Source organism: Prinia subflava, chromosome 2, assembly GCF_021018805.1.
Source record: "Prinia subflava isolate CZ2003 ecotype Zambia chromosome 2, Cam_Psub_1.2, whole genome shotgun sequence".
Taxonomy (NCBI): domain Eukaryota; kingdom Metazoa; phylum Chordata; class Aves; order Passeriformes; family Cisticolidae; genus Prinia; species Prinia subflava.
Genome location: NC_086248.1, coordinates 15250391 through 15273862, shown reverse-complemented (window position 1 = coordinate 15273862; position 23472 = coordinate 15250391). Strand labels below are relative to the sequence as shown.

The following is a 23472-nucleotide window of genomic DNA, read 5'->3' as shown; positions in this document are numbered from 1 at the left end:
GTTCTTGTTACACAAGTCTGGGATTTCAGCTGTACAATGGCAATCTCAAGCCTGTACTCTTCCAGTAATGTCTGGAATAAACTACAGAGTCTACCCTTTTCCTATATATGATAATTTATTGCCCAAGTTTACCTGTGAGGGAAAGACTCAGCAAAGTCATTTACTGAATTACAATCCATCTCTTTTATTTGTGGTATCATCCCACTCCCCTACACATTTCATTCCCTCTCACCTTCAGAACAATGCAAATACTTGGCCAAATTTTGAAACAATGAGGAGAGATGCTGTATTCATTATTATTAAAATTTAAAGGCTGATGCTGTAGTTTCAAGACTTTTTTTCATGTAAGATGTAGATGCATTTACCAAGAGACAGCTGGAATTTGCTCAGCTTGATAAACATCAGAAAGCACATTCCATAAATTAAGCTATAATCTAGATACAAGGCCCAGCTTCTGTTCCTGTAAGACAAACTGACAACTCTCTCAACCAGGTGCAAAAGAAAGGAAACAAGAGAACAGTGTTAGCTGACAATGTAGTGCAAGCTAAGACAGCAGCCAGAAGACAGCAAAGAAAGCAAACCCTTAAATGAGCAGATAAAGCTGACTGCTACGTGTCACTACCCAAACAGCTTTACTAGAGAATGGCAGCATTTAGGAGCTAAAACCTTTATGAAACAAATAAAGGATGAGTAAGAAATGTGTGGGTGAGGGGAAATTATGAAACCAAAACACCGATTAAGAAGCATATGAGTTTATGTAGAGTCCTGCCACACAATACTTTGACAGCAATTCAAAGTGACTGCATGAAGAAAATGGAATCAATACAATTTTTTTTAGAGTAATGCATGTCAATTGAAGCACAGAATCTGAACAGTTTTATTGCAGGAACACTCATTGTGCACACTCAAAGAATGAAGAAAAACATGGAAGGTGGAAGATATACCACCAGAAGCTTTCAAGGACTAGTAATATATACCCTTTTTCATGATGTGATTTCTTCTCCAGCCACAACACTAACAAGAGTTAAATATTTTCAAAAACCCACCAAACATGGGAAAGTAAGAGGTAGAGATTTAGGAAAAAAAAACTCTTAAGGGATCCAGGGGGAAAAGAAAAAAGCAGAGCAACATATTGTTACAAAAAGCTCCAAAAATGAGGCAAAACAGTAACACTAAATGTAGTCTAAGAACAAGAGAAAGCAGATCATGATGTAGCAGCACACAAACTAACATTCCAGAGCTGGACAAATTCCTCTGCATTACTAAACATGTAGCTGGAACACTGTAATGAGATCAGGAAAAAACACAACAAGAAAACACAGCAGAGAATTCCAATAGATTACAAAAAAATTACATCATTTAGATGAGAATATTTGCAAGCCATGAAAGAGTATCAAGAAATTTGCTATCTTTTCTTAGTTCATTACTAAGGTGAATCCATTTCCTCTAGTAGATTAAGTTATTAATAAGTCCACGTTAGATTAACTATGAAAGTTATCTGGGGTGTTTTTTTAAAACAAGTCCATTTAAAAGCAGACTTTTTAGAAGTATGCAATAAATTTGAGAAAGACCTTTCCAGCACAAGATACTTACCCTTTTAAGTTTAGCCTTAAAGTTATATGGAATTGTTACAAGTCAGCAGTAGGTGGTTTATAAAATGTAATTTTATTTAATGTTACTTTGCTGTTACAGAGGGCATAACATTTTCACAAGGCTTTTTTGGGACTACAATCAATGATTAGCAACACACAATAGTGGTCCAAACTCTCTAACAATCACTGGACAAACTTGACACCTTCTCACATGTGCACAAACCTGCATGGAAAAGTACTAAATTTTATACTTGGACATGTGAACTTCAATTGGTTTTCCCATTCCAGTGTATTAAGAAATGACATGCACTTTAGTCTGCCAAAAAGCACTGCCTGTACTCCAGCAGTAACATGCTGCTTCTAATACATAGTAAAGTGAATACCAGAACTACAAAGGCAGGAGTGTAAGTGAACTTTTATTGGGAAGGGATATCAACTTAAACAGCAGCAACTGAAGATTAAGAGAAGCCCCTGTTTTTGAACACACAAGCTTCTGTATTACATGATATGGGAAGCAACTCAATTTGTGGTTTTCCAAACTTTAAATACTCAACTTGATCTGGCCCAAGAACTTCCATATTCCTACTGAAACGAATACACAGTAGCATGTGAAAGTCAATTATGGAAAGGAAATCCTGCAGAATAAGAAGGGAATGTGGAGAATTAAATGCTATGTGGAACACTCTTTAGTTGCAATTAACTACATTTTCATATCTTACTGTAATACAAAACACAGTCAACTGGCAGGAACTGGTTCAGATTTGTTTTTAAATACCAGGTACACTTTAGTCCGCTACATAAGTGTTTGGAAGTTACTTATGTTTATATGAAATGAAGCTATTAATACTTTTCTACAGCAGTAACCGCACACCAGGAAGGCCAGGACAAACACAAATCAAGGAATGGAGTTTTCCCAAAGCTGCAGTGTGAAAAGACTATAAATTGATTTCCATACACATGGATGGGCTTTCTTTGCTATAGGAAATCCAAGTGGAGCTATAAGGAATGGACACGTGTAAAAAGGTTTTTTGAGAAGGAAAGGGAGAATGACGCCCCACGTGCAGTTTAGTTTTCTGCACCTTCTGCAGCATCACATTCTTCTCCTGCACTGTCTGATGTCCATAACTAGAAAGAAAAGAAAAACAGTGTCAGCTTTCAGAAGTGCAGCTTGAATTCCAAACAGGGACAGCTACTAACTGTAAGGAAATATTAATGAATTAGACTTCAGGATGCCCACAAAGTACCAGTGCATGGCACTGCACAACGCTGGCTTCTAGTACTTGCTAGGAGAGAGGTAACTGGACAGAGCTCCCCACACACAGCACAATGAGCTTTTCTCCCCAGGCAGAAAGGCAGAGCAGACATGTTCTCAATGGCTCCAGCTCTTGTGCTTAACAGGGAGCTGTGCCATCCACCCCAGGCCATTCAACAGCCTCAACAGCAGCTCCACAGGCAACTCCCATTTCAAACGCAGCAGTCTGAACCCTGCAAGTGTAGATTGCCACTTTGGTTATCAAAGCTAAGCACTTCACTCTGCTAACAACAGACACTTCTACTGAAGGACTATTGCAAAATAATAAATGTTGTTGTAATTTTAAATATAGTAATTATTCAGAGAGGATATTCCCTGAAAAACTGCCATAGCTGCATGTTTTAATACAACTTAATTGTTCCATGAGACACTTTTCTTAAATGGTTTATTATTATAGGAACATACTCAAACAAACTGATTTTATTCTTAGCACATTGAAATTTCACAGCTTTTGAATGAAAATCAGGACAATAAAGCAAGTTACACTGGATATACACCAGGAGAAACTTTGTTTTGAGGTAGTCACCAAAAAAGTTTGAGTGAGATTCCCTGACAGATCACAGATGACTGTTTTCATTCCTTGTCCTTTCTTAGATGATAGGTTGGGCTGAATGCCCTTTCTCCCCTCTACCATATGGCCATCATACCAGGAAGAGTGTCAGCTAACCAGGCTGTTATTCCAGATTACACAGCAGGAAGCTGGATATCAACTTACACAACATTCAAACTAAGTTATGAGAAGGTATCGTAAGTGAACAGCCCAAGTCAGTGCATTGTGCTAGAGCAAAACAAGGGGTTTTTCTTCCATCACAAATTCAGTCCAAGCAAACACCTGGGGAACAGAACCAGATAATACATAAAAAAGCAACTTACTGTTAGGTTGTCTCTAAGCAACTGCATGATGAGAGTACTGTCTTTGTATGAGTCTTCGTTCAGTGTATCAAGTTCTGCAATTGCCTCATCAAACGCCTGGAATAATTAAACCATCTTTAGCCTATTAACTGATCATTAAGCAAGCAGAAGCTAAACCTATCAGAAAAAAGGTAGCTTAAAAAAAAGGCAACATCAGAAATTGATGACTGCTCCATTTGAAACAAAACCATACTAAAGACATAATAAGAGCTTGCCATGCTGTTGAAAATATAAGGCACATTGTAAATACACTAACACTATGAGCTACGAAAACCAGAAACTTTAAATAGGATCATTTCCTTCACAAACTCTAGGAAGTAATAATTCAGACAGTTTTAAGCATAAACTCTTTCCTACTTTCCCTGCAGGCATATTGGGGAAAAAAAAAAAAGTGACTTACTGTCTTTGCCAGTGTGCAGGCAAGCTCAGGATTGTTGAGAATCTCATAATAAAATACAGAGAAGTTAAGAGCTAGACCCAAGCGAATTGGATGTGTTGGCTGCATCTCCTTCTTGCTGATATCAAATGCCTCCTGATAAGCTCCCTGTGAATTTTCTATTGTTTCTGTAAAAGAATGACAAACAAAGTGGTTTTGGGTTCGTTTAAATGTTGTTAAAGATATTTGTACCTAAACCACTCCCTTAGTAGGAAACAGAACAGTGCTGTATGTTACCCTGTTCTTAGGAAAACACTGCTTTAATCAAAGTAACGACTGTACACCCATCTCTAGTACAGCTGCCTCGCTGACAGGGAGCAAAACCACAGGGAGCAAACTAAGCTGCTACAGAGCAAAGGTATTCAAGAGAGGATCAACACACAGAACCTGGTACACACAAGCATCCAAGACTACTGTATTGCTTCAGCAGCCTTTGATACTTTAGGTGTGGGGGAATCATTTGTGCATTACTTTTTCTACAGAACTCCAACTTCATTCCTTGCACAGGATGGACATGTTCATGCAAGTTATGTGTGCACAGTAAAGAAGGTCCAATTTCTTGAGGTGGTCTGGAAGGCATGTTTCAGAAAAACTGAAGGTTTGTCTCCAAAAACTGTATGTAGACAGGTCAAGATAAAAAGCCTCAACGTTGTGCCCAAAATAACTGGGACAAACACACAGAGAAAAGAGGTTACCAGGTCAGAGAGTACTTCAGGATTATTACCTATAGTCTATTCCAGATTCACTTCTGATAGACAACGAAAGGGCCAACAGCTGCCCTAAACAGCTGCAGAATGCAAAGAGATTGCAGGAAAAGAAAGGTCATTGTCAGAGCTCAAGATACAACTCTGTGAGGAAGCCAGCTAGTACTGGCACTGCTCTAGCAAATGCTGATAAAAGAGCTTGGTAAGTAAAATCTGGTAAGTATTGAAAAGAGTCAAGACAGATTTGGATTTTCCAGTATTTATACAGTAAGGAGTGCTAAAGAACTATCCATTTGTTGAGAACAGGTGAAAGAAGGCAAAAAAACTAGCAAATCCAAGAGATAAATTAGCTTGTAAGGACATAAAATATATTTGAAGCTGAGAAAATAAACAGATGCTTCATGGTAGAACATCAGTAAAGTTTAAACTCTTGAAGTTTGCAAGAAGTTAAGCAGAAAAGTCTCCTTGGTGATACACATAAGCTGTAACTTCAGAGCTCAGCCCCAGCAGGATCTGCTAACAAGGTTCTATCAATCAATCTCTCTTGCACTGTATCCCCTATCAGCATGTGTGGCATTTAACTGCAGTCGTTTCAGCCACGAGGAGCTGGCATTGCTGTCCTGGGACAAGCCCAGATTTGTAGCTGTTGCTTGAGACAAAGTATAAATCAGATGATCTTTGTAAAAGCCAAAGGCAAATCTTCTCTACTACCCTTGGACTTGCTGTTGCTACTTGAATCAGATGAAGGGTTAAGAATTTCTGAACATAACCCATTAATGCCAAGACTTTTACTCCTTTCTGCATATCTTCATCTTTCAACCTGAATGCTCCTACAACAGAGGGAGATTAACGAAGCCGTGCCTGAAGCACCACCCCCATCCTCGCACTGCACTGCCAGCCCCTGCCACGCCCAGCCCCGAGGACAGTCACTGCAGCATCCGCATACCCCAGCAGCATTACTGCACAACTGATTGGAGTTTGTTATGTAGAAATAGAGTTTGTAAGATCACAACCCTATCCAGGCATCTTGCAAGACAGTTTTAGTAATTAATTCAATACATCTACTCAATACAGAGTTAAAATCTTCCCCAGAAGAGGTTCCTGAGGTACTCACAACTACCTATGCATCTGTTCTAACTCCACAGAAAGGTCTACAGTCTCAGGATGCCTAGCATCAAGTGGCAGTTTCCAGGCCTTCCAAAAGGGCAAACTAAAGCTTCAGGAACAGTATTATTCCCATTAAAATCCATCATTTTTAGAGTACAGCTCACCCTTTTTGGATAGAGTATGGACCTACTAATTTTGTGGCTTCTTTATAAACACAGGTGACTACAGTGAAGTCTGCTTCACACTGACCGATCAACAGGACTCTACCATGGAGTACAAAATGTTACAGAATTTTGTAACCAATGTTATTTTAGTAAAGAATTACAAACAAGCAGAATTAAATATGTTATCATACCTTCACTTACATTGTTTTCCAGAAGACTTGAATAAGCATTATGGAGCACCTATTCAGGAATTTAGGGTGGATGACAGGAACACCAGCTAAAATTCCCTGGCATACTTAAGGTCTAGTCAGAGTTTTGCTCTCTCTGTACAAAAAGTGGAGATTTCTGACTGAAAGACAGCTAACTCATGTGAGTTTGGAGTCTGTGTTTCATTTCCTGGCCCCTCACCCACAGACCAGAGCTGTGAAAGACCAAAGGTACTTACGTTTTCTGTCATCACCGCAGGCAACCTCAGCGAGGTATCGGAAGTAGTCGCCCTTCATCTTCAGGTAGAATACCTTGCTCTCTGGATTAGTTGCATTTGCTATTAAATATTTGTCCAAGAGCTCCTGAAACAACAACAAAACACATGCTGACATACTGCAAGCACCACTGCAACTAAAGTCAATCTGCTTCTCTCCCAGAAGTCTGGACAGACTCAAATGTTTGCTACAAGGTTAAACAGAGTTTTAAGGCTTTTTAGATAGATGCACACTAATTTCAACAAACTGAGCATAGGCATAAAAGCAGAGAATACAATAAGATGAACAGACAACTGGCCAATCAGACTGCAAGTAACAAGAAAGGCTTACTGGTGTGCAGTTTCAGGGTGAAGTATAGTTTCAGGATATGCACTTATCATTTCAAAAACATTGCAAATTTTTAAGCTTTTACTGGAAATGCAGAACATGATGCAGAAAGTTTCAAAGCTACTTTTTTTTTGCATCATTGTGTTTATTAGACTCATGATAAGGAATCCCCAGCCCACCTACCACAGGGAGTCAAGGATTCAAACCCATTCAGTCGGCAGCCAACCTCACCAAACTGCACCAGCTCTTCACAAGGCTCTAAAGGAACAGCTGGCTCCAGCACAGCACTGGTATTAAGGATCCTTCATATCCACCTTGCCATTCCCAGAATGGAAGGAGCTATTTGGTGCTCTCCAGCACACCCTGAGCTACTGCAAAAATCGCTCTCCGTGTTCACAGCTCCCCTACCTGATAACCAAAAGGACAAGGAAAGGTTTGCAAGCCTCCAGCAAGATAGGTAAGTCTCTCTCCAAGACTGCAAGTCATCCTAAGACGGGTGAATAAAGAAGAGGTAGAGGACTTTCCCTTGGAGAGCAGGGTAGTTCAGAAAACTGACAAGCAGCACAGCAGCTTCTGGCTGACCTTGTCCTTGAACTCCAGATTTTATCCAACTCATTACTATAACCACTCATGTTCTCCAGAGTGGACAAAAGATGTAAATGAGTTCCCATACACTCAAGGAAACCCTGCAATACTCAGAGAAACACCTCAGTAGGAATGTAAGTGATAAAGATCTGCATTTACTTATTTGGAAAGTAAACAGGTCATAAAAGGAGCAGAAAGTTTCCACAAAGCTTGCAGCTGGCTAGTTAAGACTTTTGTTACAGGAATATGTATCCAAATTCATGAAGCAGCTACAAAGGAAATATTCAAGGAACTGTTAGCTTTCTGCACAGAAATCCTTAGCGCTTTAATTGGGTACTAGAGCACTATAATCAAACAAGCTAATTTTAGACACAAACCTACTCCCTATGCACACCACTATACCATTATTACTTCCTTTAATGATCAATGGAAGCAGAGCAGTCCAGTTCAAAGTGTTTACTCATTCCAAGTCCATTTGAGGTTTTGGCAACTATTTCAAACTGACACTTGGAGTAGTGTACTTCCAATTGGGTTCAAAAAGCATTTTTGCATCCAAACTGTATGTCTTCCATGGATGTAACACCAAGTGTCCAGACAAGCTCCCTCAGAGATCCCCGCCAAGGCAGTAAGGAAAGCAGAGTCACACCTCCTGTTAATAACACCCTAGAGAAAACAGCAGCAAGGCAAGATGATACCAAGCCTGACAGACCCTTGCACCTACCAAATCACAGGCAGACATTCTGAGGAGTTTCTGTAGGGCTATAAAACCACTGCCAAGCCTAGACACTGGTTATTTGGCAAAGGCATAAGTGAGGAATCTGTGTAACAGCTTAACACAGTCAAGTATGCAGGGGCTTGACCAAATACATAGAATAGTACAGCTCACAGGTGTTATGGAAAAAGCAGCAAAACCTTAGGTTTGTTTCAAAAGAACAGTTAAAAGGTAGTAGGTAGAGGGGTAACAAAACACCATATTAATATTGTTATTGTGCATGTACCATTCCATATCAGAATGAGTTATTCCTACTTTACAGATTTCTGCAAAGAAAAAAACTTCACATTTTGGTTTAATGTTTTCCTGCTGCTTTTCTCATATGACAATGTCCACATCAGCCATAAATGTGCAGCACTGCACAAACCAGTTTCAGAGTCTCAGAAACAACAACGTAGTCACCTCAAGTCTAACATTTCAGTTTTATTTTACAAGAAATCGCCCAGAATGATGAAACGTGACACATAATACACCTATGGTTTAGAAAGGTTCCATAAATCCATAATGTTTGAAGAGTTACCACCAGCCTCTAAATGCCATCCTACAGCTGGGACTGCATTAAGTGGCAGAGATGTGATTTGCCCATGTGTTCAGATTAACTGTGCCACAGTCTAAGGAGCACTGACCAGACAAGGAGTGATGATACTATATGGCCTTTTAAACCAGGTATTTCACAAAACCCTATCTTTGATTCATCTTTTAAATGCTGAAATAAAACTTCCAAGATGTTACAACTGTATCAACAAGGGAACAACCAGGCATTTTTCTTTTATGCTTTCCAAAACATAGAATTTTACAGTATATTTAGCACACAAAAAGTATTACCCATTTTGTTACAAAATTCCATCTTTGGAGGCAGCTGTAGCACTAGAAGTGATCTGGCTTGATTACGGCTGAAAAACTCCTGGAATCTAGTGCACACTAGACTAGAGAATGTTTACAGGAAAGCTTTAGCATGGCTGACTGAAGTTGAATCTGAAAGCTACACTCCCCTAGAGCATCAGTGCCCACTTTTCCTTCCCCCCAGACAGGGTAGGCCACACACTTCCAGGAACATGAAAGCATTTTGCTGTGCCAGCCCTACCACAAGCAAGCAGCACTGTGGGCCCATGTGTCAGTGCATCCTTAAAATGCTGCCTTCATTACGCAGAGCAGATCACCAGTGGCTCCGCCCAAACTTCTGAGAAACTTAGAGAAAAAAAGGATGCTGAGAATGAGCTGCAGTTTTTCAGACAGTGAAGATGGGTTATTTCCTAGGCACTTCTCAGGAGGAGAAGCTGAGTAGCCCAGCAGCTCCCACTCCCAGTTCATCCTGAAGAACTCTTAATGCTTAAATAACACAAGGAAGAGACCCGTGCCTTTCCTTCAGCTAGGGTGGAACATCCTCATTCTGGCCTTTCCATATTCAGTTTGGGTTTTTAATAGCCTTAAACGGAACAAGATCTCAGTTATGAATCACATAGGTTAGAACAGAATTCAAACAGACTCTGAGTGAAGCTGATTATTTATAAGGCCAGATGTTAATCTTTCAAATCAATAATGTATTTGGTGTATTTCATGAGCCATTCATCTTAGGATAGCATCATCATTTCTTGGAAGGCATTTTACCCTCCCTCTCACAGACAAAATATTGGTGGGGTAGTGAGAGCACACAGCACAGTAAGCCAAATTATTTACTTTACACTGTTGTGAGTCAGAAATCTCACTATTTCCTGCATCTGTTTTCTCATCTTTTCCCACTTGGACTTTTTTACCTTTCCAGCCAGGAATCCTTATCTTAAACATCAGCTGATATTAAGTAAAATGACTACAGGCAGGCAAAGCAATGAAGCAGACACAGAGAGCCACAAGTCGTTGTGATTTTACCTAGGGAGAGACAAGCACTGCCAGAGGTATGATTCTGGGATGAACTAAGGCAATACAGTAGATTGCCATCCATGCTCACATACAGTGAATGTGCCCATTCCTTTTATATATTAAAATACAGCTGCCACCATCACTTAAGAACTGCAGCTCTTCGCATCACCGTTTAAACCAAGCCTTGAAAAACCAGCAGTTATGTGCTCTGCAACACAAAACATGCCTCAGAAACTACATGGAAGCCACACAATGTCCAAGGCGCTGATCTGCCCTGATGGGCAGTGACTTTCAGAACTAGGAGCAGTATCACGATGCAAGAATCAAAGCTCTATCTTCAGATCAGACCCTTTGTGTCCCACTGCAGCTGCATTACAATAGGTTTGCCGTGTGGCAGTGAGGTTGGTAGCTGCCGCTTCCCCCACCCCCACAAATTGCACTCGAGCAGCGTGCGGTCCTCCTAGAGCGTGACAAGATTTCCCACTCCACTTTTCTCAAGTGTTGCTCATCCATCTCAATTTATTTCTGCCTTCACAGTGTGCTAACACTCTTGTCATCCTAACAGCATCGTATTCTCATACATGATATTCTTTTCCCCTCCTACAGAGAGAGGCTTATTTATTATAGAGATGCCAGCAACAAAGGGCTAAGGCTCCCTGGAAGAGGTGTGCAGCAGCCTGAAGCAGCTCTGGGGAGCAGGCTGGGAGCCTGGCAATTAAATACCTTTTCCCCTGAAAGCTGTATTTTTTTTCTTTCTCTCTCCATTGGCAAACATTCTCCTACAGGCCAAATGAAAGTTACATTTCAACTGCCTTTTGGATCTTTCTCCATTCTACTCTTGTTCTTTCCCAGCTACATAAGTATCCTCTCAGTCTCTTTTCCCCTCTGTTTAAGTAGGCTAAAGCATTGGACACATGGTACTCACTGACCACTGCAATTAACCTGAGCCAGAAATACTAAGTCGATATATCTGCTCTCATCACTTCCCCATTTTTTTCAGCTTTATGAAAAGCATGCCCTGAAGGAATGCCAGCCATACTTGAAGGTATGTCTGACACAAAGCAGCTCCATGAAGACAGAGCTCCTTAATAATTATTTGTGGTGTGTGCATCCTGCCAACCTGTCCTTACAATACATGGGCACACCTCCCCTACAATTCGTGTTCCAGTCCCACTCCACATATGCTTTCTGTGACCTCTTTTCAGGACAACACCTCCTTGAAATAGCTGACATCAAAAGACAAAGTCCCACCACTCTCTCCCCATCGAAGCCTATTTTAAAAGGCAAGACTGATTGAGACATTAGGTTCAACCATAGTGTACACTAAATAATTTCTATACTGTTTAATTACATGGTACGTCCAAGTGGCAGAAAAATACCACTGCAATCTGATCTGTGCTGTTCTCTCTTCCCACATATCCAGCTACAAAAAATCTCAACAGAAAGATGAATTTGGAAAAAAAAATCCCGTGAATATCAAACTGACCTTTTAGCTTCCTTCAGCAGTTGTGCCATTTAGAATTGCACTTCAGTAGAAGTAGCAAACAGATGAGGGTAAGTCTCCTCATATATTCCAACACTGCTAGCTAGTGGATATATTCTTCACCATTAACCATTCAATACCAGAGGATGAACATGAACCAGGTCAGCTCCAGAGATTATCTACTCATCACAAACAGTTTGAGGCCAATGTTTAAAGCATGCTAAAGACAGTATGTGCCTTGTGACAGCAGGTACCTACAGAAGTTCTCACCGTGGTAAACTCAAGTAACCCAAAACATTTGCAATGTCACCATCACTCAGATGTCAACACCTATGACATGTTTGGGTCACATCACCAGCACCAAGTTATTTCATGTTATGCTATTAAAACACTGATCTACGTGGACATTTGCATTTCTCACTGAGTACAGTTTATCATTCATTTTGCTTCACTACAATAAAAAATTCAATGTAAAAGCAACCATCAGAAACAGCAATGCTCTCCAAAAGTTTGTCCCAAAAGTTAAGCTGCTGCATGGTATTTAGCAAAGAGGAGTGTGTCGATGCTCTAAACGGCTGCCACAGAATTTTCTGAATGAAGTCCATGTTAAATAAAGTTGATTTTTCAAGTCAGACTGTTTCGACAATACCCTTGAGCCTTAAGCCCATATATCTTACTTCAAGTTGTTTAAAATACCTTATTTCAGCACCATCTCCATCTTCCAGTAATGTAATTTTAAAGGTTATTTTTAAAAGTGAACATCCTAACAGTTTGTGTGAAGGAATTGGTATTTGCAGGTTTCAGTAATTTAAAACTACATCCTTCACCTGGCTTGAACTCCTGACACAAAAAGCATCTAGAGAAAAAAATACCCTATAGTAGTTTTAAAAGTCTTCTTTTTAAAAGAAGAACAAACTCATAAATATCAATACATATAATATCAAAAAAAATTATATTCCTCCTCACCACATAACGGAAAAATTCAACAGTATGGAAAAAAAGAAAAAAGAAAAAAGCAACCAAGTTGAACTTCTGCTCAGCCGTTCTTAGCTGTCCAAGTGTTCTCAGACCTGCCAGCAGAGGAGGTGCTGTCATTTCACAGAGTACCAATTTTTTACAGGTTTTACAGGAATTAGACTGGGTTTTATTGATGTTTCCTCGATGTTTCTTCATTTCCTGAACTGACACTGAGTGTTCTCTATTTTGAGATTTAGGTGCTTTTAGGTTTTTTGTTTTGCTTATGAAGGAGCACTGAAGCTCACCAGGAGAAGATGATGTTACCCGGGTAACAGCAAGTAACTGATGACTTCATGTTGTAGCAATTGGCCAAACCCCACAGAACCAAAAAACCACATGCAAGTGAAGAAATTGCTTCAAAATAAACCTATTTTGAGACAAGGTTCCTTAAAAATTATGCACAAGCACATAGTGCATGTCAACACCTCTTCTAGCAAGTTAACTCACCACCCTGAAACATGGATTCAACATCAGAGTCCCATCTAGATGAGCAGCTTGCATCTCACAGGAACACCAGGAAGTGTGTGAGGATACATAAACTCAGCCAGGGCTGCAGTATGCAAAATACTTGGAAAAATCATTCAGTCTCAAGTATTTCTGATGGTCCATTCAGACCCAATATGAGAAAAAAAGATTTAGAAGCAGCATGGAGAGAAATGGTTTCCACCTTAACTGCAGTCAAAAAGCAAAGCTAAAGTTGGTGAGGCAGCTCAGACCAACATGATCACCTAATATAACTTAAATGTGAATTTAAACACATCAAATACTCCAAAGTCTCTGACAGCACAGATGATTGGTGTGGGCTCAGACCTTTCAATAAGGCTTCTACTCACAAATGACTGCCTGTTTTAATCATCTAACAGAGTGGTATTTAAGACTTCTTGAGTATTTCAAGTATAATCAGTCATTCCAAAGTCCACAGTATGACTCACTGAAACCTGGGTGTTTTTTAACGTTCAGCAGTTGTTTTCTTGACAGGAAAGGGAGAGTCCCCTGCCGCAACAGTAAGATCACTTTACTTTCAACAGTATTCTTCAGTGGAACTGAGTTCTTCATCCTTCAGGATTCAAGCTCTATGCATCGACTCCTTTTGGAAGAACATTAAGTGATTTTCATACAGACGTCTCCAGACTACCAGTGTTTCAGTTGATGTATTGAGGAAAATATGTATGCACCTTTCCAGTAATGGCATGGCCTTAAGATGACCTGACAAAACACTGTTGAAAGCAGAGACAAATGTACCTGACACGAAAACGGAGAGGGTGACCTAATTCATGTTTTCCATTTGGTTCCATGTCTTTGTCTATACAGTTTTAAAAACTGGCAGCCAATACTTCGGATTGGCCCTGAATGAAGTATCTGGAATCCCACTTAACAAATGCACTGGAAGCCTGAGCTGCAGCACGTCTGCCCACACTAGTCCCACCTGGGGCTGAGATTAATTTAGTTTAGAATTTACACTCACTGCTTATACTTCTCCTCAAGTTAGGAAGTTCTGGGATCCCCAGAGAACTATGTAAGCCAGAAACTAGAAGTGTATGGAAATGCAAGTTCTCCTTTCTACAGATTTTCAGACAAAATGAACAATCTAGTGAAAGTCAGAATCATTTATGTTTTTATGGAAGAGCCTAAAGTTTTCCAGTTTCCGCCCATCAAATGTAGAAATGAGTATTGAAAAAAAAGTCATTCCTCTTTTCAAAAATTATAAATTTCTGACGAATTAATGGCTATGCAACACAGTCAAAAGCTTTCAGGAAAAATTCCTTGGTATCTGACATATTTATCTCAAATTGATTCTAACATTCTTCTATGACTGCGTTTTACATACTTCTAATTCCTCAAAATACTTCCAAGTGCTCTTCTCTTAGCAAACACATTTTAGACACCAAATCCTTCTCTTCAGAATCCTGGCCATCTATAAGTTTCTTTCAGTATCCATTCATGACATTGCATAATATGACAGAATCAGACAAAAAAGCCTAAATTTTCATTTAAAAATAATTCTTTGCTCTGCAGCTACAGAAGCCCAAAGGTAAGATTAAATGACTGACTGAGGTATATCTAGACTTACAGTGCTCAAGAGGAACAACTGCACACAGGAGTTATGGAGTCTTAAAGTACCTTGCCCTTATGCAAAGAACTCCTTTGGACTTGCTTTAGTTCTCCTCTCTCTTTGGGAGCCCTTGATCAGAGGCTTAGGATCACTGAAACTCAAAATGGTAACACAACATATGCACTTTCTCCCCACTGCACAGTGCAGCCTGGAAGAGCATTTTGCATCATCCAACTTTATCTTGAAGGAAACCTAGCAATATATTATTTCACTCAGTTTATTAAGAGTGTGCCAGTAATTTGTTATTCCCCAAATGAGACAACCTACAATAATGAAGTCTAACCTTGGGCCAGAAAAACTGAAGTCAACATTTCAGATAACCTGGTTACAACATCTCACAGAAAGTGAGCCATGACTTTTTGCTAAGGCCCTGCTACCTGCTTTTACTAAAAGCAATTTCTGCTTATAAGAATTTTGCAAAAAGTATTCAACTTCAGAACAAAACTTCCTGAAGAAGTTTTATCCAGGAATGATGTGGCTGTCAATCAGGTAAGAGTGTATATGGTGTATTTAGAAAAGTTATTATTAAAGCAAATGCAAATTCTTCTGTTTTCAGAGCTCAACATTACTCCTCGCTACTTCAGTGAATGGATCATATAAATTAAAGGAGAGAATAAGAGTAATAGAGCAAGTAATAAACCTTTATCAATATTACAAACTGGTAAATCAAACCCTTGATTACTTTAACAGATTAAGAGAAAGGTACAGGCAAAATTATAGCTAATTCAGGACTTCCAGTTCTTCCATCTTGACATCTGATGTTTTGGTGGGTGCACAGAACACAAGATGTGAAACTCAGCACTCAAACTGTTTTGCTGCCCAGGTGCCTCGCTCACACAAACCAGGCACTGTAACATACTCTGCTATACAGGATGGATTAGCAAAGTACAAGCTTACATATCAGCAGTATGCACAGCTCAAGTGCTGTGATGCTGGTTCCAGCTTCCTGGGATGCAGAAAGGATGAGAAGGAGCTTGTAAGCAGCCCTCCAATAAACTTGGTGTAAGTAAGTGCCACAAATGCTCTTTTCCTCACTACCTTCCTTTGAAAATCGGGCATCCCTCGTTACTGAAACCAGAATACCAAGCTGCAGTATCTGTACAGAAACTGGTACAATCTACTCTTTTAATACTGTGCTAAACAACCCCAACTTGTGCCATGATAAATCAAGTTTAATAACCTTCAAACTCAAGTGTGTTCTTTCCTCATCAAGTTCTCTCTCTTACATAGTCTTCTGTGTTTCACTTCAAAAAGGCACCTATCATATTAGTGCCCAAGGTAGTAGAAATGCCTGTGAGAATTGTCTAGCAGATAAGCATGACAAAATCTTAAAAGTTTCACTGCATTAGCAGAAAGACAGAATTAGTGGTTTTGTTGTCCAGTTCGACCTAGTGAGCACATCCTACTTTCTCAAGACCACCAAAGCAGTAAATGTCCTTCAAGAAATTCAGTAATTCTAGACACCCTTCAGCTGTAGGGGGAGGGGGCAGCAAGCCATGACTGCATGGGATGGAGGCTCAGCTACCATCAGAATTCCCTGAACTATTTCTGGGGAGACTCTAACAGTTCGCAGTCTGTTCAAGAACCTCGGTGCATTCTTTGTTCCTGTAAGAATCGCTCCCTTCTCAGAAATGATTAAGTTTTCTTTGCACAGGGGTGAGGGAGGATTCCAGCAGCAGATTCTACTGAAAGATGACAGAGAAGGTAAGAGAAGGTAAAATTATGACTAAGTCAAGTTCAGATCTAAGTTTCAAGCATATTAAACTAAAAAAAAAATTTAAAGCATTAAGTTCCACAATTCTTACCACAAATGTGTTGATGGTTGCTAGAAGTTGTGCTAAGAACACAAAGGAAATATCTCTCTCTCCACAAATTACTTTTCATTAAAAAAGATTATTTATTCCAAACTATTCATTCAATTAACATTCACTCCACAATTCTGGCTTTGCCAAGAAGTAACATTCTCAACCCTGTCTTTCATGAAGTAGCCTTTCCTTTTAGTCAGTCACTTAAAGATAGCAATTACTTTAACTTAAAAAAGGTTAAAAAGTAATACTTGGAACACTGTCCCAACCAGGACTGGGACAACTAACTTAGATCCAAATGTAATATTAAGTGATTAGCATGCCTGACCTTCAAAATAAAACTGCATCCTACACAGTTCCCTGTATCAAAAGACTGCATGCAATACCCTTTTAATGGGTTTCACCTCTACACCACATATTTCTGTACCAACTCTGTCTGTTCCCTAAAAATAGGAACCTAGAGACAAAGAATTCACAAGACACGAAACTCTGGTAAATTGTTTACATAGCAGCATGTGGTGATACCTACTGAATCTGACAAATTTCTGCATGTGCAATAAAAAACCCAAAGACTTCACTTTTCTATAGGCCAAAGGTAACACCAGGGAAGAAACAGGGCTGTGGTCAAAGTTATCCATCAGACATCAGATATTTTAGCTGACATGAAGAATCTATCTACTACTGCAAGAAAATGCCAACTTCACTTTCAATGGACCTCTGAACCTGGGCAGTTGAAACAAACTGCTCTAAACAATACCTTCTAGCATGGGGATTTTTTTTCTGCTCATTTTAAGTGACTAACTTTAGAACTAGATCTACAAAATTGATAATAATCAGAAGTGGACAGATTTTTACTTATTTTGATTAGCTTTTATTGTTTCTTAATGATGTGAAGTGGCAAAGGAACAACATTGCAACCTTGGGGAGGAGGGAGGGAGGCAGGAAAGGGGAACTGGCAAGAGCAGCACACCAATACCTGCTTACAGCAATTAACAGTGCAATCTCACAGACGATCAAAGCATCCTATCGGCCTTAAGACAGTAAAAAGACAATACACACCTTACAGCTCAAAACGATTTCATTGCAGGCACTGCCACAGGGTGGCAAAAAGAATCAACAGCACAAGGAATGTGACTGCTCCTTCATTCCTAAAAGTTCACAATGCCCTCGCTCATTTCTAGAGAAACAAGCCAACTGGGCCTGACAATACAATGTAAAAATGTTTGCAGAGGACACTGTGAAAACAGATGTTGGGAGACAACTGAAAAGTCTCAGGTATGTAACTTTTCTACACAAAATTTTAAAAGAATATTAAAAAAACTTGAACGTTTCAGCTAAAGACACAAAAAGTAACCATTAAGTTGTTTCCAAGCCCTAATGATTTTGCATCTTCATCAAGATTTAAACTGTGGAAAAATCGTTATTAAATGTCATGTCTCTTACTCCAAGAAGAGCTCCAACACATCAGGACCTAGAAACTGAACACAAGCAAACTCGCACAAAACCTCTCAAGCTGCAAATGAAGAGAGCTTCCAGGCAAGGGCTGCTGTCTTCCCTGCCTTTACATTACTGCTCTAAAGAACAAAGGAGCCTGAATGAAACAGAAGTTATAGCCATGCAAAAGGACCAAGGCTCTCAGAAAATCCACCAGTTTAATCTGCTTCCCCACAAAGGTTCGAAGTCAAAAGTTAATTTTTTAAAAAACCTAATGTCACTGAACAGCGGAGTGTGCATACAAATAAGCAGATCTTATACTGTGCATTCCATCTTCAAAGTATCCCACATCACTTCACTAACTTTATGAAAGTTGCTGCTGCATCCACCCCTTCTACATTATCCAGTATTGGTCTGGAAATCACTCAAGTCAAGAGAAAGTAACATGAACTTTGTGCTCAGAGTATATGAAACAACATAGTTCAACTTTATCTTGAAAAAAGTTAAGTTGCCAACCTGTTTCTTTATTCAAGGAGAAAAGAGTTTCAAGAACAGTTTTAACTATGAGTCATAAGGGATGAGTCAACATTAATTCTCTGCATTACCAAAGAATTAGTCAATCAATACAGGGAGTTCAGCAAAACCTCCTAGTGTACCTTTCAAATAAAACATTTGCAGAAGTTGTTTGACAGCCATACCATTTCTCCTATTAAAGACCTACTCTCATCTGAAAGACCAGTCATAAAATTAACAGTTAATAAGCATTCAGATCATGCCTACTTGCAAGATAGGCAGTTAAGGAATGACAGTTAAATAATCAGTAAAAGCTTTATTTTTATGTATGTATCTATATACAGATATTTCAAAGTAATTTTGAACGTTTGTATTCTCATTATGATTAAATACAAAATTCTTTCTCAAACCGTGACCTGAAACAATGTCTTACTTAACTGGCTTGGGGCATTTTTTTGTAATTACAGATTCCACGTTCCTGACATTTTAATTAAAAATCCCAGTATTTTTAATGCTAGCACAAGTATTTCTAAATGAAGACTTAGAAATATGTCATATCAGTAGTTAAAAAAAAAACTTTTGAAAGAACTGCTCATAGTATGACTAACAGCAGTTACACTCCACCCAACACACCCACCCTTGCCAAATCCAAATACTCCAGATGACAAGCAACCTTTCCACACTACTTGCCAGCAGTTGCTACAGTTTAGCTGCCTTCCTAGAATTAAAAAAGCATCTCTGAGATTCAGCTGAAGAGAGCTGAAAAAGCTACAAGGCATTACCATAGTACTAGCACAGAAGAAATTAGCATTCAAAGGAGGAGCCCAAACCATTGTGTTTTAGGCTTTAGGAAACCCATTCTTAGTGATGCCTGCTCATCCTCTCACATGCTGACTCATGGATCATAGGAATGGTAGATGGAGGAGGAAATCGAAAGAGAAAAGAACTGCACATGGCCCTCAAAGAAAGAATTAAAAAAAGGCGGTTTGCAGTAGATAGCCAACATCTCCTACCAAAGGAAGGCACATCTTTGCAGCAGGTCAGGACAGGACAAGCACACTCAGCTGCAGGTTTTGGTCTTCACTACTTCCTGCAGCCTCCCAGGCCGGAAGGGGAGAGCTGCCAGCAGGCCATTGCTGAGAACAGAGCAAGACTCGAGAGCACTGAAAAGTTCACCCAGCACAGGAAGAGCCTGCTCTCCCTGCACCACAGGCCTGCACTAGCACAGCCACCAGAACACTGCCAGCCACCGTCAGATGGGGCGGAATCACTTCAGCACAGACACGGTGGGAAGTGGTTCACTGCCTCTCCCTAGGGCAACACGAGCTCCTTGTCAAAATGGTGTGAGCGGTGTGAGATTTTATGCATCACCTGCTCCAAGGCATTAGATTTGGTAAAAGGACAGAGGGAGAGTAAGAAGTCTGAAGAGTGAGCTTTATAGAGGTCCCAAGAAGTTAATTCAGAACTGGGGCACTGAGTAGAGAAGAGAAAGAGGAGTGACACAAATGCTGGCACTTCATCACACCTGGTTCCAGTGAAACCCTTGTCACAGGAAGTAGGAATCCTACAGAAGTCTCATCATTTTCACAAAGGTGAAAGTTTCACAATTTCAATACAATGTAACTGGAGAAACTATTTTCTTGAGGGAGGTATGGGCTCTTAAATGCATTAAGGAATTAATTGATTAGCAAAGCTAATAAAAATGAAAATTATTTTCAAGAAAAGATGACTCACTTTGATATAGAAAGAAAGAACAAATCTAGGTGGCAGCATACAAGGAAGCATATAGGTATTTTCAGCACAATCCAAAGAAGCATTCCCTTGTACGTGAGCCAGAACACTTAATCAAGAAGAAAAATCAGTTACTTCCAAACCAGTCACCTTTAAATTCGCATCTCCTAAACCATTCTAGGATAAATTTACCTCAAAAATGTTTATTTCCTTACAGACTTGCTTCCCCCTGTTCTCACATTAGCAATATTAGACACCAAAAAAAGAGATAACTAAGAGGAGCAAATCAATCACTGAAGATTATCTGCCACACAATTACTACTGCATTATGCACATGCAGTTTCTTGCAGTTACCATTCCCTGATCACATAGAACAGGATTCTGCAGCCCCACACTGCTGGCACACATCTCTTGAGCTCCCACTACAGTTTTCTCATCAATAGCATCTGGAATTCTGCTGCTTCCACAGAAATGTACTTCTGGGCTCTGATGCATGCTTAGAGTGTCATTCCTGTCTTTACACCTTAGCTTTACATTGCTCCATAATTACTGCAAATTCATCTCAAAGACACCCTGAGAAGTCAGCTTGTCTCTAACAAAGCCAATTTCTACATGTCTCTTTCCCACCTTCAGTATAGATGTCTAAGTCTGTAAAGTCCAGTTTATGTTAAAACATTCCTCAAAATGTCTCCTGAAGACCCCTTGGGAATATTTTTTTTTCATAAGGAAGTAAACAAAATGCACACACGGTTTCAATGTTTTTAGTAAGTTATTAGCTGATCTGAATAAAGGGGTTTTCACATTTTCAGCTTATCTTACGCATAAGTAAGTTTACTAACCACAGCACAGAGGCTAAAATCCCTGCATCTCTGCAACTACCTGGTGAAATACTGCATATGGATCACTTCACCCAAAAAAGTACCTAACAGACACTCAAAACTGAGTATCTCAAATACCTCTACACATATAGGGCAAATAGCAGAGTGCAGTTAATCCTTCTGATCATGGTGACCCACATAAGGGTTGTAAAAGTTACTGTACTGACTTCACCTATCCAAGCACACCACCACATGATATGTCCCAGCCAAGTTCCCAATGCTTCCTCCAGTACAGCAGCACACTTAAATACTGCATTCCCTTACCTTAAACAAAATACAAGAAAAACCAAAGTCCCCACTTACCAGCACCGTGGTGCAGATGGACCTGAGCTCAGACTCCACCTTCTCCCGATAGTCCTTGATAAGCTGCATCTTCTTGTCACTGGTGTCTGTCTTCTGCTCGATGCTGGAGATGACCCTCCAGGCCGAGCGCCGCCCCCCCACCACGTTCTTGTAGGCCACGGAGAGCAGGTTGCGCTCCTCGTTGGACAGCTCGGCGCCCTGCTCCGTTACCGCCTTCATGCAGGTGGCCATGTCATCATAGCGCTCGGCTTGCTCAGCCAGCTTGGCTTTCTGGATCAACTCGGTCTTATCCATGGTGGCTGGCAGTGGGACAAGAGCAGTGGAGTGGCAGAAGCAGAAGAAGATGGAGATGTCACACTATCAACGCGAGAATGCACCTCAAAACCTGACAGAAAGAAGACAGTAACCATGATGCCAGGATAAACACCATTGAACACGATCCTACGGTACTCACTGCAACCCAGCAAAAAACGAGAATTACTGTGAGCCTTGCCTTCCCTTTCCCATCTCCAGGTGCTTTTCCTGGAGAGATGGACTGCAACATCCTGCCCTTCTTCGCAAGGCTACGGGGACTCGTCCCAAGGGTCCAACCCTCGGGAACCACGACCTACAAACCCGTCCGAAGAACTCACACTGGGTCGGTGCTATCCAAGGGACGGCAGCCTGCCGCCCAAGCAGTGGAAACAGCTGTTTTTCCATCATAAAAAGTAATCACACCGCTTTTCCTTCGTGCCCTACGTGAGCATATTAATATGCCCTCTAATAAGGACTCATGGAGGGATTCCTGGTTACCACCCAGCCTGGGGCCCTAGCCCAAATCCCTGCCTCCGTGTGCTACCAGCCCTGCGGGCGAACGCCGCAGACCGGCGGGCATGAATGCCGGGACTGGCGGGAAAAAATGCATAATAAAAGCAGCAAGACGAGCTCGGCCCCAGAGAACAAGGCAGGGGTTAAACCCCTCCAGGACCCGCCTCCCTGGGGGCGAGCGAGGCCGGGGCCGCGAGGCCGGGGCGGGGGCCCTGGGCGCTTCTCCTCCCCGCGGCGGGGCGCGGCGGACACGGGCCTCCCGTCTCCCCTGGCCGATGCCGATCCGGCCCTCGGCGCGGCGGGGGCCCCGCGCTGCCGGCGGGGAGTGCAGCGGCTCCCGGTACACGGCAGCGGCTGCGGTCTCGGGCTCAGCAGCCGGGTCTCCTGGGCCGGCGAGGGGCGCGGGGGCGGCCGGCGGAGTCCCCGTGGCGGCAGGGCGAGAAGAGGAAGCGGCGGCGGGTGCGAAATGGCGGCGCTGGCTGCACCTCCCGCTCCCCGGGGCCGCCGAGCTCTCCACGCCGCGATCACAAAATGGAGGACGCGGCGGGAGGAGGCAGCGGAGCGGGGCCCATCCCGCCGCCGGCCGGGGCCCATCCCGCCGCCGGCCGCGGCCCCACGCTCACCTGGGTCCGCCGGGCTGTGGGGCCGGGCCGCACCCGGTCGGTGCCGCGCTCGGGGCTGTGGCGGAGAGAAAGAGCCGCTCCCGTCTCGGCCGAGCCAGCGCTGAAGGGCGTTGGCGCGCGCACCGACCCGCTGCGCGGCCCGCGCCCACGCGGCCAATCGCGGCCCGGCCTGCGCGCGCGGCCCCGCCCCCCCGCGCACTGCCGGCCAATCGGAGAGGAGCGCGCCGCCGCGGGGGCGAGCGCGGGCAGGGCGCGAGCTTGGTTGGGCCCGTGGGCTGCGGCTGGGGCCACGGGGTTTCCTCCAATGAGATCCAGGGTGGGGTGACGTCACTGTCACCATGGTGACGCCGCTACAACCCCCCCGCCCCCTCCCGCGCCGCTCTCCCCCCCCTCCACTCCCGAACCCGGGACAGGGAACGGGACCGGGACCGAGGAGAACCAGGGATGGGGGAGGCGGCGGGAGGGGGCCCGGGGCTCCCTGTGGGAGGGCCCGGCCGAGGCGGTGCCCGTGCTGG

General features: G+C 42.0%; 1 protein-coding gene across 1 annotated transcript; it reads right to left on the bottom strand.

Annotated features, from left to right (window-relative positions):
* Positions 1 to 1646: 1646 nt before the first annotated feature.
* YWHAQ (tyrosine 3-monooxygenase/tryptophan 5-monooxygenase activation protein theta) lies at positions 1647 to 23114 on the bottom strand. Its single transcript, XM_063425062.1, has 6 exons — positions 22958 to 23114; positions 21528 to 21912; positions 6673 to 6796; positions 4217 to 4380; positions 3778 to 3873; positions 1647 to 2717 (listed from the first exon to the last, which is right to left on the bottom strand). Exons 2-6 carry the CDS (start codon positions 21819 to 21821, stop codon positions 2658 to 2660), a joined length of 738 nt encoding a protein of 245 aa, XP_063281132.1. The 5' UTR covers positions 21822 to 21912; positions 22958 to 23114; the 3' UTR covers positions 1647 to 2657.
* Between the last annotated feature and the right edge of the window lie 358 nt (positions 23115 to 23472).